Source organism: Cynara cardunculus (assembly GCF_001531365.2).
Source record: "Cynara cardunculus var. scolymus isolate 2C chromosome LG 2, CcrdV1, whole genome shotgun sequence".
Lineage (NCBI taxonomy): Eukaryota > Viridiplantae > Streptophyta > Magnoliopsida > Asterales > Asteraceae > Cynara > Cynara cardunculus.
In genome coordinates this window covers 68890827-68904808 of record NC_037529.1, presented here as the reverse complement: position 1 = coordinate 68904808, position 13982 = coordinate 68890827, and the positions used below count along the sequence as shown (strand labels likewise).

The 13982-nt window shown below is 36.1% G+C and overlaps 2 protein-coding genes across 2 annotated transcripts; both read right to left on the bottom strand.

Annotated features, from left to right (window-relative positions):
* Positions 1 to 1381: 1381 nt before the first annotated feature.
* LOC112507816 lies at positions 1382 to 3940 on the bottom strand. The gene is made up of 2 exons (XM_025112533.1): positions 2065 to 3940; positions 1382 to 1708 (listed from the first exon to the last, which is right to left on the bottom strand). The coding sequence occupies exons 1-2, from the start codon at positions 3850 to 3852 to the stop codon at positions 1607 to 1609; spliced, it is 1890 nt and encodes a 629-aa protein (XP_024968301.1). The 5' UTR covers positions 3853 to 3940; the 3' UTR covers positions 1382 to 1606.
* Positions 3941 to 5794: 1854 nt separating this feature from the next.
* Positions 5795 to 13245, bottom strand: LOC112508108 (ABC transporter G family member 26). Its single transcript, XM_025112890.1, has 9 exons — positions 12995 to 13245; positions 12315 to 12604; positions 11805 to 11960; positions 11538 to 11721; positions 10679 to 10957; positions 9297 to 9581; positions 8046 to 8330; positions 7348 to 7455; positions 5795 to 6064 (listed from the first exon to the last, which is right to left on the bottom strand). Exons 1-9 carry the CDS (start codon positions 13208 to 13210, stop codon positions 5795 to 5797), a joined length of 2073 nt encoding a protein of 690 aa, XP_024968658.1. The 5' UTR covers positions 13211 to 13245.
* Between the last annotated feature and the right edge of the window lie 737 nt (positions 13246 to 13982).

Below are 13982 nucleotides of genomic sequence, written 5' to 3'. Positions count from 1 at the left end.
ACCATTGGGATGATGGGGGCAAACCTCATCGGATATGATGAGTCCTTAAAAGGGGGAGTTTGTAACATCTTAGGCGAATCTCACATTGCCAATGCAAATAGGAAGATTTTGGGTAGGCCTGACGAGGACGTTAGGAGTTTAAATGTGGGAGTTTGTAACAACTCGTCTAACATGGATAAAAGATGAAAATTGTTAGCTCCTTATAAGTCCCAAGCAGTAGACTACCAATAACTTCCACCATGGTTTTAAGTTGTATTTAATGTTATTGGACCAGTCCATTGTTTTGGGCTTTGAGGGTGTTACAGATGCCCCTACGTCGACTGACTGTCTTGTACTTTACCAGACAAGAAAGCCTTTCAAAACACCCGTTTCCCTTTCTAACCACTTTTACTTAATCTTTTGTAAGAAAAAAAGCAACAAAGAAGTACTGATGAAAATGTAACGAACAAAGTAGAGAAGACAAAAGTAATTGTGGAAAATATCTGAATGACATGATTATGGTCTAGCAAAAAAGCAATTCAACTGTAGTTTGAACAAGCTACGACCTAAATTATTTTACCTAACAAGATCTGGATCTTTCATCAAAGGTTGTCTTTTAATGAAATCATTAAACCAAAAAGGAATAGCACCTTGGTATAAAGATTTTGGGAGGGAAGAAATAGGTTATCATAAATGAAACTATTGAGAACATGAGGGGTAAAATTAGCAATTTAGTAAAACTTTAGGGGGTAGAATTGGCAATTTATTAAACCCCAGGGATGGGAGAGTATTAATGTTTTGTAAGTCGAGAAGGAACTCGCAATCGCAGTTAAAGAGCAGGGAAGCAATTCCTTTCTCTCCGCTCCTTCCGACGATCTACGTGCATCGTCGTCGACTGAAGGTAATTTCTAGGGTTCCGCCCTCTGTTTTTAAATAAAATTGATCCGATCGAAGCTTCCTCTACGTTTTCATTCATCTGTTTTAGTTTAGGGTTTAATTTCATCCAATGCATAATCCGCCATTAATGTTTTCATTCATAAGATCAATTTCATGATGGCAGACGGCGGCGGTAATGAACAAGGACGCTTGCGCATTTTCGGACCTTCATAGAAATACTAATCGACGGATATTGTTTCTCACACAATTCTCCAACCAGGTTAGATTTGTTTTCTCTATTTGAAATTCATTTCATGGTGATTTGGTTCAGGAGTAGAATAACGTAGACAGATGTAGATTTAGGCTCTGTGATCAATGTCATGCTTCCTAATTTCGTGTCCATTTCTGCATTTTTGTAATGATGATTTGTACGTTCTTATTCTATTATCTCAATTTGGTTAAGGAGGTTTATGAAGTAGCAAAAAGTCCATGTTATTGATGAATTTTAATTAGGTGCTTGGTAGAATTGCAAAAAAAACAACAGCAGACATATTCTTATAAACATAAATAATTAAATATCAACACTCAGTTGCTTCAAACGATACAAGCTTCCAAAGAATAATATTGTAAAAAGAAGGTGCGATACAGTAATACACTGGAATCGGTCCAGAAGACGTATTTTTGTACATGAACTTTTTCAGAGCTTACATGGATTCTCCTGCAAATATGGCATAAAAAGGCCAAGCATCCCCTACTCCTTTTTGCTTTCTTTTGGTTCATCCAAAACATATCCTACATACAAATCCTTAAGAGCAATAACAACAGTTGTAATCAGTGGCCCCATTATCGCTCCCTGCATCATGGAAATTCAACGATAAAGAACTGATCATGATGTCAAGCATAGGAAGTAAAGAACTGTGATTGGATCAAATTTAAAATGAGAACTATAAATATCTTGAGAACTAGAAACCAACTATTTCAGTATTATTCATGATGAATAACCTTAAACATTCATGACTGTCATGCATTTTCCTTATCCATGATGCACTTTCAAGATGAATTATCATACATTTTCACTGAATAATTTTCGGTTTGAGCATCTATCATGATATTCATCATGAATAATTAGTTCTTTATGTTCTCAAAATATTTATGGTTTTTCATTTGAACCTGCACCTAAGATTAGGCAAGATCCTAATTGTTATTTACCTCTAATGCAGATGGGAACAATGCCACTCCACCGATGATGCTAAGTCCAGTGAGATAAGCACTGTGCCCAGGTATGTCCTCTTGAATCTCGGTAGTACCATAGTCCATAAGCAAAAGATGAATAATCGACAAGCAAATGGCAAGCACATATTGACCTTCCAGCACCAGTTGCAATGCAGCTGGGATCGTTGAGAAGAAATAGGGAAATATTGGGAGCAAGGGGTTGATAAACGCAAGCAGCGTTGACATATACAAGAAATGAATGTTAAATAGTCTAAACAAAAGCCAAGTGAGACATCCTTGAAAGAAAGCGATCTCGGCTGTCGCCAAAAGAACCCCAGAAATAGCTTTATCAATAACCTCAACACACCGAGTCCTAGTCGATCTTGAAATTGGAATCATATACATAACTTGTTCAGTAACCCCGCCTGAATTTGATGTTATCAAAGAGTACAAAACCCATATGAAAACCATCGACTGAGAAACAAAATTGAAAATACCCGCTGCTCCAGAAACAATCGACTCGATAACTACGAAAACGAGCTTAGTGCTTCCACCCACAATCGATTTACTACTTGCAAGCACTCGTTGAACCACATCTTTTCCTTGAAAAGCAATTGCTTTTGCTTTCTCAATCATATCCTCCCTGCTGACCCGCGCCTCCTTAAATATGGCGTTAACTTCTGGATAAATTGCTTCCCATTCGCGATTAGTAACCATTTTTTTCAACCTTAGGATCTTTTCCGCATATGGGTTTGGGGATGCCAATGCCGTAGATGGTGTAGAAGAGTTAATGGGTCGTGGTGCAACTATTTGTTTCATTTCTTGAACGATTTCCGTCATATTATACTGCACTGCTAAACTATCAATCTGTTCATATACAGTTTCGTAAAACTGTGTAGTGTATCGATCCACCATCCCCGCCACATCGTTGTCGTCCATCCATTGTTTCAACCCGATTTTCTCGGTATAATTGCTCTCTTCCACATGGGATTTTATCGAATAGACCACATCTTTCCCCTCAACTCCAATCTTGTAAGAGAAAAACATAGTCCCAGCCAAAGAACCCACAATCATACCAAAAATCAACCCAATTGCCACAATCGTTTCCAACCGATTCGAAATCCATTTTGTGAGAAACGCTGTATTACGATTCTTTCTAAAACTACGATCTCGAAACGAAGAAACAGCAGATTCTACATTAGTAGATGTAAACATAAACCCTAACCCTAACAAGGTAATGGCACCAAGAACATCAAATTGTTCATAAGCCATCACAAAAACCCAAAAAGACACCAACCATCTCAACAAAATCAAAAACCCACTTCGTTTTCCTCTCCGAATTTCTTTCTTCTTTTTCTTCTTATGACCAATTAGTTTATACAACACATCTCTGATTTCGACAAGTGTCTCAATGAAAACCCTATAAATAGATACAGGTATAGCTAGTATAGTTTCTGTAAGCCCTAATTTCAGAGGCTCAGACCAAAATGAAACAAGAGTTTGTTGGATTCCTCGAAGTGGAATCGAACAAAGAACCGCCCAGAGAATCGGCCGGAGATATTCCTCAAGTAATTTAGAAACGCCGTAGAGGAGAACAATAGCAAAGGCTAATCCGGCGTGTGCCATGGCTATGTAGAGTGCTAGACGTACCTGAGAGTCTCCGGAGAGAGAAGAGTCGCCGGAGGGATCCTGGTATTGATCTGGATTGGTGGTGGATTGTGGTGGGGTTAGCGGCGGCGGTGGCGGAGGTGGATCTGGTCTGCGGGTGGAGGCTGATCGGAACATGTCTTGCCACGGCGGTGAGGCGGGGGAGGTGGAGGTGGAAGTGGAGGTGGAAGTGGCGGTGGTATTAGGATCGGAATATGGAACCAGCTCCATTTTTATAGTTGAATTTGAAGAAGTGGAAATTTGTGATGGATTGGATGTAGGATGAAGGTGACCCAATCCACAGTGAAGAAAAGATATTATTTGTCCGCGAAGTTTCTGACTTTATACAGACCTTCTTTATACGCACAGAATCCATGTGCAAAAACGTGAAGTAGTCATTATGTTTTTAATTCAGCTTAATGGTCTGCTTATAGAACTCTTATCGGGTAAACGTCTCGACAATGTTAGAGTTTTATCCGATAAGAGGCATTTAGGCATAGTTAAAATCAAAAATCTTATCTGCTAAGTGAGAAAAAAGACTATTACTTGATAAACGATATTCAAGCATAGCAAGGACCTAGAAAAGAGGGAGAAGACTCTTACCTGTTACACGCTTACCGGCCCAAAATGTTTATCAACAATACATTTTGATGGGTGTAAATGTTACCTGATAAGGCAAGTAAGTGCAGTGACTTTTGTTGGTAAACATTCGGTAAACGACCTTAAAAGCATCCGGTTTAATTACAATAAATGTTAGCAACTAAGAGCATCGTCAATAGATTCCCCATTTTATTATGAAAATCTCTAAATTTGGAGAATTCTTAACAAATGATTACTTAGGAAAAAGACACTATTTTTTTATTATTTTTGCCAATGAAAATCCTTGAAATTAAATGTTTAGGAGAGAGAAATGATTGTATTAAATATTTTAATAATATAAATAACATTTTATTCTTTAAAATGGAGAAGCTCTTGGAGATAAATCCACATTTTTCCCTGAGATTTTTTGACATTTGATTATCCATTTTAGAGAATTTGTTGCCAGAGCATTTCTAAAATATTTTTCAAAATGAAGATTTTGGGCAGTTTTTTTGCTAAAACCCAAAGGAAAAAATAGGATAAAGAGTGAAAATTTCTAAATTTGAAGAACTCTCCAAAAATTATCATCACGAGAGAAAAATGTTTTTTTTAAATTATATTTTTACTAATAAGAAACTTTGAAATTGAATATTTAAGATATAGAAGTAATATTTTATTAAATATATGTAATACTTAAATAATATAATCAATATTGTCGTCCCTAAAATGGATAAGCCAACTGAGTTGAAATTAAACAAACCCAAATATGTATTGTTTACAGGATTGGTTCAGATCGGTTCAGTTTTTGATTTTTTTAATGTTTTGGTTCGGGATGTCTGATAAAGACTTGATGAATAACCTTAAACTATTTGTTCTTCGGTTCGTATTTCTGCGACTTGAATTCGAAATATTATAACATTAACTATGCATATAAGTGTTTGTTTTTTTTCTTAATTCATACTTTCTAATTATAGTAAATCATGTTTTTCCATATCCGTGGTTTGTTAAAATTCACAACTTTCATTCTTGTAGTTTTGAAATTGCAATTTTCGTCCTCATGGTTTATAATTTATTGGTATTTTTGTTCCTAGACTAAACTCCTACCTTTAAGTATAATAGACTAAAATAACAACAAATTATAAACTATAGGGATGAAAATAGTAATAAGTTCTAAACCACAAGTACAAAAATAACAATGAAAGGTAAACTAGAAGAAAGAAAATGGTGATTTTGAAACCACGTGGACGAAAATCGTAATTTCCAACAAACTGTTGAGAAAAAAAAAGACGTAATGGGCTCTTTTAGTTATGTGCTTAATCGAAATATAAATTTCCAAGAGGACTAGAATGTAAGATCCTAAAAAGTGAAGGGGGTAATTGATATTTATCCACTTTATAAGGTCTTATGAAGGGCATGGGAATTTCTCCAAGTAAAACCCTTTTGTGATCATACAACAAGATGCGATGGGGTTCTTGAAATAAAAGGGTATTTTGGGTATTTTTCAAATATTGCATTGGCTAATCTTTCTACGAAGACATATGTAGGCCAACAAACGATACACTAGACCCATTCCTAGTAGCATCCAAACTTCTTTCCATCCTCCTTTTAAGTTTACGGTATCGAATGATGGCGAACTCTGCAACGGCCTGCATCCTCCGGCGCTTTCGCATTCATATAACTCGTCACCCGAGTATTGCACTTTTAATAGTAGCCTGAACCCGTGGTACATGAACGAAATGTACTTCAACCATTGCATAAACTTCGGTATATGCTGCAACGAGAAGAAACGAAAACCAATTTGTGAGATTATAAGTAGTTTGTCTTGACTCGTGAAGGTGCTTTTTTGCGTTTTCGAGAATATTGAGACTTTGTTTTTGTAAAATATGTAGAACTCTATTGGATTAGGGCTTGTTGTTAGCAGCTTAATGAGCTTAATAAGACTCGCAACTTATTTGGTCAGTTATTCATGACTATTTGGTATTAGGTTGATAATATAGAAAATGACTTATTCAATAAGATTCTAGGAGGGAGCTTTGTGCAAATAGTCAAGTTTTTTTACAAACAGGCCCATCTCAATTAAAACACACTCATTTTGTCTATGAAAAAACTCTTCCAAATAAGTCTTCTCAATCTATACAGACAAATTAATCTACACATACATCTTTATCCATATATCCATATAGGACTGAATGAAAAATCAATCAAACAACCCTTTGCTCTCCAAAAGTACCATTTGAGAAGAGAAGGGGGTTCTAATATATATCAAGGGAGAAAGGGTCTAGGTTTAGCCAATGTGGAACTCCAAAGTACAACATACCTCCTCCAAAGAATGCTAGACAATAATACCCGTAGTGTCAGTTCCTTAAAGTGGTAAATTTTGGCTCTGGTACCATCTAAGGAGGGGTTGTTTACTTACAACTTAATAATGAGCTTAATTGTCTGGGCTGCTTATTCGTTCAACCATACAAGAGTGTTTCTTTATGGTTTAATCATTAAGCCATTAAGCCAAAATGGTTATATGGAATAAGTCAAGACTCCTCACTTGTCCCGATTAAGCCATCTCATACAAATTCATACCAAAAAATGCCCCGGAAACAATCCAACCCTCTCTCTTTGCCTCCTTCAAAGCCATCGGTCTCCCATCCTTCAGACTGACAAATTTTTCCGACAAACAACTTAATCCATACATAACTTAATAGAAAAAAGAGTAGACAACCCCTAAGATATGTGAAACCCCATTCGAATACTCTCAAAAAGAGCCATTTAAGGAAAGAAAGGGGTTTCGACGTATATTAATGACAAATGGTCCAAATATAGCTGATGTGAGGCTGCAAGACATTCCTCAAGCAGAGGCTAGATGGGTGCACATAACCTAGAGTGTTGAGTCTTTTAGAGTGATAGACCTCGACTCTAATACCATGTAATATATGTGAAACCCCATCAGATTACTCTTCAAAAGAGCTCTTTGAGTAGGGAATGCGATTCCAACATATATCGATAATAAATTATCCAAGTTTAACTGATGTGAGACTCCAACCGTTTTTAATCTCATACCTGAACATAGTAACCTCCGGTCAGAAGAAACAACATTAGTATTAAAGAAGCAACCATGCCTGCCCTTCTAATGCTCATCACTGCAGCTCCAAACATTTCTCCTGCCCCCTACTCACATCAAAAAAAGAAGTCCATCAGTTACTTCCCCAAATGTCTAATAAGGGTGCGTTTGATATTCAAACAAAATAAAACATGACAAAATAGAACAGTTGTTCAACATGTGGTAAGACAGACTGGACATGATAGAACAAATAAAATGACCAATTTACCTTTAATGAGTTGTTTATATATTTTGATTAATTATGTAATTTATTGAATTGTAATAAAATAAATATTTTATATAACAAAATATATCATTACAAAGTTTTCGTCTAAACAATTAAAATGACACAAAAATAAACTGGAAGCCTAAAGAGCATAAAATACGATAAATAAGATTTAGAAAATGAATAAAATGTAAAGAGGAAGGCATATTTGATGTTTCAGAAGATAATTAAGTTTTATTTTGAGGTTATATTGGTAAAACATAAGTTTGTTCCACCTTGTTTAATGGGGTGGGGATGGAACACGCTTGTTCTACTATGTTTTCGTTTATTCCACATAGAAGTTCTGTCAAACATGGATCAGTGATCCATTTTATGTTATGTCATTTTCACTGTACCAAACGCACCCTAATGGATTTAAATTCTAGAACTTACTTGGCTAGTTATGGCAATCAATAAGATCGCGGACAATGTCATGGAGAAGCATCGCAAAGTTTTCTTGAACCCGACCATGAAGTATAGAATCAACATGAAAACAGTCGGGTAAGTCACGTGTGCGATCATGTCACACAACGTACTGCACACGTAGTACGCACTCAGCCTATACATATCGGCTTTTCTTTCTTTCACGAGAAAGAACTTCTCAAATGGGAACACGTATACGGCTCCAAATATTGATGATGATGTCCAGAAAATACACACATAGAATAACAAGCCAATCTGCAAGAATCGAAGAAATTGAGACAAATATCAAGAAAGAAATGTGGGTTCTTTAGTTCTATTTTTTTATTAACCTGGATATCCAACCCGCTATAGGAGCCGACTAATCCCAAGCGGACCACCTGCTTTGCAGATAGCCCGAAGTCACCGTATTTGAACCTCCATGGCCAAAAGGGGATTTTTATTCCTTCTTGTGTGGGTTCTTTAGTTCTTATTTATAGAGTTGTTCAAGGGTTGGATGACCACCCTTCCTGTCCGGCCCACTAGAAAAGCGGACTTGATTATCATTCTCAAAGAAATGGACGGGTCTGGACTGACTTGTTAAAATTAATAAGTGGGCATGGGCTACGGAAATTTTTTTGGCAGACCCGCCCAACCCGTTAATATTTTTATAAATAACTTTTATGATTAAATTTACAAATAAAATTGAAATGTTTTTATACTTATCAATTCTCACTTAATTATGATTCATGATAATAACACTTTAGAAATCTAAAAGTAAAAGCATAATTACCTCAATTGATTAATTTCTTATTATCTTATTTGGAAAAATTGTTAAATATTTTGAATTATTTTAAATAATTTGTAATTTTATATAAGTTTTGTTTTCTTAAAAATATAAAAAATATTTTAGGCTCATTAGCACATGGGCAAGCCAGGCCCATCTATGGGAAAGTTTTCAAGCCAGTAAAAAGGGCTTGAATTTGCCATATTTAGGCCCATTGGACAAGAAAAATTAGCTAGGCCTGCCTAGGCCCCGACCCAAGTCCACACAAATGATCAGCTCTAGTTCTTAACCAGAAAGTCAATGACATGAGTCTTCATGGAAACAATGGTTCTACTCTTTGAGGTAGAGGTCATGTCTACATACATCTTACTCTCCTCGGACCCCAAATTCGGGTGGGATATACTGGGCTCGTTTTTTTTTGTTTGATTTAGTTCTTAACGAGATGAGTAGAATCTTACCTGATCTCTAAGGTGAGCCTCGGTTGCATAGCTAGATTTCCACCATAGAAGGCCTAACAAGACTGCAACTCCGAGAGATTGAACTACTCGTAGCGTATCGAAGTAATCTCTCCATCGTTCTCTATACGTTCTCTTGAATAATATCAAGAACTGATCCCACCAACTTATTGTCCAATCTTTCTTCACTTGAATGGCTAATCTGAGATGTTCCGGGGCTTTTCCCGTTCTATGATTTGCTTCCTTCTCTTTGGTCTCGAGTTCGGTCTTATACCTGAGTTGTACATACTAGTTGCATACGATAGATTAGAAACTATTCGGTAATAAACAAAATTTTGACAAGAATGTGAGAATATGCCAGTACAACAAAATTAGTTTTATAGGATGCCTAAATTGTCTAAGCATCCTAATTTAATAATTTATAAAACTTAGGCTCATAGGACCAAACTATGAAGCATAATATCTAAAAGCATTACAATAGGTTTATAGAATGCTTGTAGACGTTTTAACAAGTTTTTAAGACTTTTTAAAAATAAAGTGTCATTTTAGCTATTTTATAAGACACTTTCATAAACCCATCTTTTTATAGGACACTTGTGTTTATAGGACAGTTTATAAATAGTGTTGTAAAAAATAGTTAATGCACCACTTTATTTCAAAAGGGTCCTAAAAAACTTGTTAAAACGCCTAAAATCATCCTATAAACTTATTGTAACACTTTTAGATATGACGTTTTTTGGTTTGGTCCTATAAAGTATTTTTTAGGACGCTTCTACATTTTAGGCGTCCTATAAAATCAATTTTGTTGTAGTGTGCAGATCTCATTAGATTATTCTTCAAAAGAACCTTTGAGGAGAGAAGGCAGGTAGATGGTCCAACTATAGCCAATGTGGACTCTAACACGTACCCTTCAACAAAAGCTAGATGACACATTGTCCCAGGGTATTGAGACCCCGGAGTGTTAAGAGTTTGGGTTTGATACCATGTGAGCCCATTAGATTACTCTTTAAAAGAGTTGTTTAGGAGAGAAAGAAGGTTTCAACATATATTGAAGAGACATGATACAAGTGTACTTGATGTGGGACTCTAACATGCCCCTACAACATAAGCTAAATGGTACAGATCATTCCAGAGTGTCGAGACCCTAGAGTAGTAGACCTTGGCTCATTACTATGGAACCCCATTAGATCACTCTTCGAAAGAACAACCTCCTTTTCTGCCCACTCTCCGTTCACACGGTTCTCAAACAGAGGAGGAAGGGTGGCAACAAGTATTTGAGGAGAGAGGGAGGTTCCAACATATGTTAAAAAGAAATGGTCTAAATCCAGCCGATTTGGAACTCCAACAAATAATATGGAAAATGAGATGCTAAAAAGAGGTCTTACTCTAATTACTGCCCTTTCATATTCACAAGTGCCTTTAGGAGTTACGATGTCGTCAGGGGTACTAATGTCATTTACTTGACCGGTTGCTAAATCTAACAAGAACTCTGCAGGATTCATGGCTATGTCCGGGATGAACCTCAGAGACGAGAAATAGCTCATTGATTCTCTTGCCTTTCCGTAGTACATAGGGTGGCCTTCGGATATCAATAAGATCTTGTCAAACATATGAAACATTTTACTCGATGGTTGGTGGATCGTTGTGATAATCGTCCTCCCCGCCTGATCCGAAAGAATAAACACCATTAGCAAAATTTTCAACTTCTTGTGCTACATGGGGTTATAGCATGTTACCTTGATCAAAACCATGTAAAAATATGTTCAAAGGGAGGTTTATTTAGGAACCTTAACTATTTTAGGAACTTAAGAACCATTTTTTTTGTGAGTATTCATGCTGAATAACATGATAAAATATTAATGAAAAGTGTTATGACAAATATTCAGTCATAATATTCGTCATGAATACTCACAAAATAGATGGTTACTGAGTTCCTAAAATATTTAAGGTTATTGAATAAACCTGCCTCATGTACATATTTACACAGTTTTGATGCAACTTTTTATAGTGTTCTAAAACCATATAAAAATATATCTTCTTTCAGGGTAAAAAGATGATCTTTTTACAGGGTTCTAAAACCTTATAAAAAGATCACGCCGTGTAAAAGATGACCTTTTTACACGGTCCCAAAACTGTGTAAGAAGGTGCACATACATATGCTATTGTAACTTATTACACGGTTGTAAAACCGCATAAAGTTATGAATTCCCGTTGTGTAAAACCCCTCGTTCTGTTGTAGTGTACCTTGGCATTTTCTCTCAAAATCTGAATGAGTTTATTAGCTGATGTCGAATCAAGTCCAGAAGTTGGTTCATCAAGCAACAACAATGAAGGATCAACGAGGATCTCGTATCCAATGCTCGTTCTTTTTCTTTCACCCCCGGATATCCCGCTTATGAATCCTCCTCCTACTCGTGTTTTACGACATCTTTTTGTTTTAAAACCAAAACAACGAATTAGCAAGGAAAACATTCATATAACATGATAATTGGAACATAACTTTAAACCAACCTTTCGAGTCCTAATTCTTTAAGAATGACCTCGACTCTGTCGTACTTTTGCTTTGGGCTCATGCTACTCGAAAGTCTTAAAAATGCAGCAAAAATCAAAGTTTCTTCGACCGTTAGTTGTGGGTATAGCACATCGTCTTGGGTCACGAATCCGATCCTGTACATAAAGCCAATTAGTAGAATCCAACACAAGATGAAAGATATACATTTATATGGCTTAATTATGGCTAATAAGCTAGATGAAAAATTAGCTGATAGATTAATTATGTTTGGCAAAAACTAGTTGATATTCTAGTTGACAACCGACAAATCTAAAATAAGCAAAAATGACAACGTTAAAAAATTACTCAATTCTAACATTATATAATATATAACTAAAACAAACCACTAATATACTTCATATTAAAATCAGTAGTGATAAAAATAAAGAGCTCTTTAATTAACTGAAAAAATAAGCTAGTTTATAGTTGTAGAACATGGGCTTTAACGGAGTTGAATGACTATAGCCCACCTTCTTTTAAGAGCTGGACTATATGGAACCTCGTTATATGTGACGGTTCCCTTGACGTTTTCACGTAACCTTCCCCCAATCACCTTCAAAAGAGTCGTTTTTCCGCTTCCGGAAGGACCCATCAAAGCAAGGATTTCACCCGGGCCAATGCTTCCCGTGATACCCTTCAAAATCTGCTTATAATCATCATGTTCACTGTTCGACTGCGAAACCATCTTTGACATAACCGACTTCACTGGATTGCCGGGTGTTGCATTGCTCATTTTCACCTTAAACTCTATATCTTCAAACTGCATTCAAAATAAGAAAACTTCATATCTTGTAGTATAACAAATTAGTGTCAGGTTTCGTAAGGAACTAAAATTGATTAGGAACCAGGAACCTCTCAATAACGTAACACGTGACATATTCATCACGAATATCAACGTATTATTCATCATGATTGTGTGATTCATGATGAATAACATGTCTATATTCATCATGTATATGTGATTCATGATGAATAAATTGTTCATATTCATCATGAGTGTGTGATTCATGATGGATAATATTCATCTTAAAGAGGGACACATGGTGCACTATGAGCGGTTCTCGGGTTTCTAATCAATTTTGGGTTCCTAAGGGAACTTCCCTCTAACAAATTACTACAAAAAAATTCATTCAGTCATTTCATCAAACACCTTGAGAAAAATGGGAAGCGGGCGGTCTTTAATGGAGGAGACGGTATCTTCTTGGATATCAATCTGAGCACTCGATCTGTTTCTAAGGTAAGTTTGAGCCATAAAATCGATATTATGAACAAACCCGTTGTTGTTGCCCGTAATCTGCATTGAACCCATCGGTGGTGGTGGAGATGATGACAAATCCTCGATCTCATCTTGAGTCCCGGAGTCCATTTGGCAATCCGAAATGATCGTATAACGAGTGTTGTTTAATGGGGGGGTTTTAGATCTAAATTGTTTCAACTAAAACGTACCAACTATATAGTCTCTTTGATTCTATTGTTGAACAGCATGTCAACAATTTTAGATGCTAAAAGATTTGCGAATTTGTAGTTATAACACACCCTTGGTGCCATAATCTCTGACCAACCACCCCCTAAGTTCATCATGTCAAGAACATGATTTATGTAAGAACTACTGGACTCTTATCTTTCTTCCCAAATATATAATCTATTTTAATCCTAGTTCGGATGAACATAAGCTAACTGATATGATACGATACTTGGAGGGGTGTCTCAGGTTATGTCTGATCCCGACAAATTATGACTGTAAGAAATCAGTCTTGATAAACTCAACGACCACAATTATTGTGTACGCTTGGAATCGAACCATGGCAAATAGGAATATTCTACCACTTCCTCCAGGACCTCAACCACTATGTCACAACCCATGTAGTTTACTTCTAGCAGCGTTTCAAGAACTTTTTGTCAACTTTTTCTATATATACTTATGCTATAGTTTTGGTTAATGTATTTAATGATGATGATTCCCTTGGTCAGGGTTAAACTTGAATAAAAGGGGTGATGAATCTGTTTATTCGTTTCTTTGCTAAATTAATCAGAATTCTCGTCTAGGTTTAACCTATTATACCGAACTTTTAGGTATAACCTTTCGTTTAACCTCCCGTTCTTCATACTTTTTCTAAAATGAAAAAAGAAAATGCAAA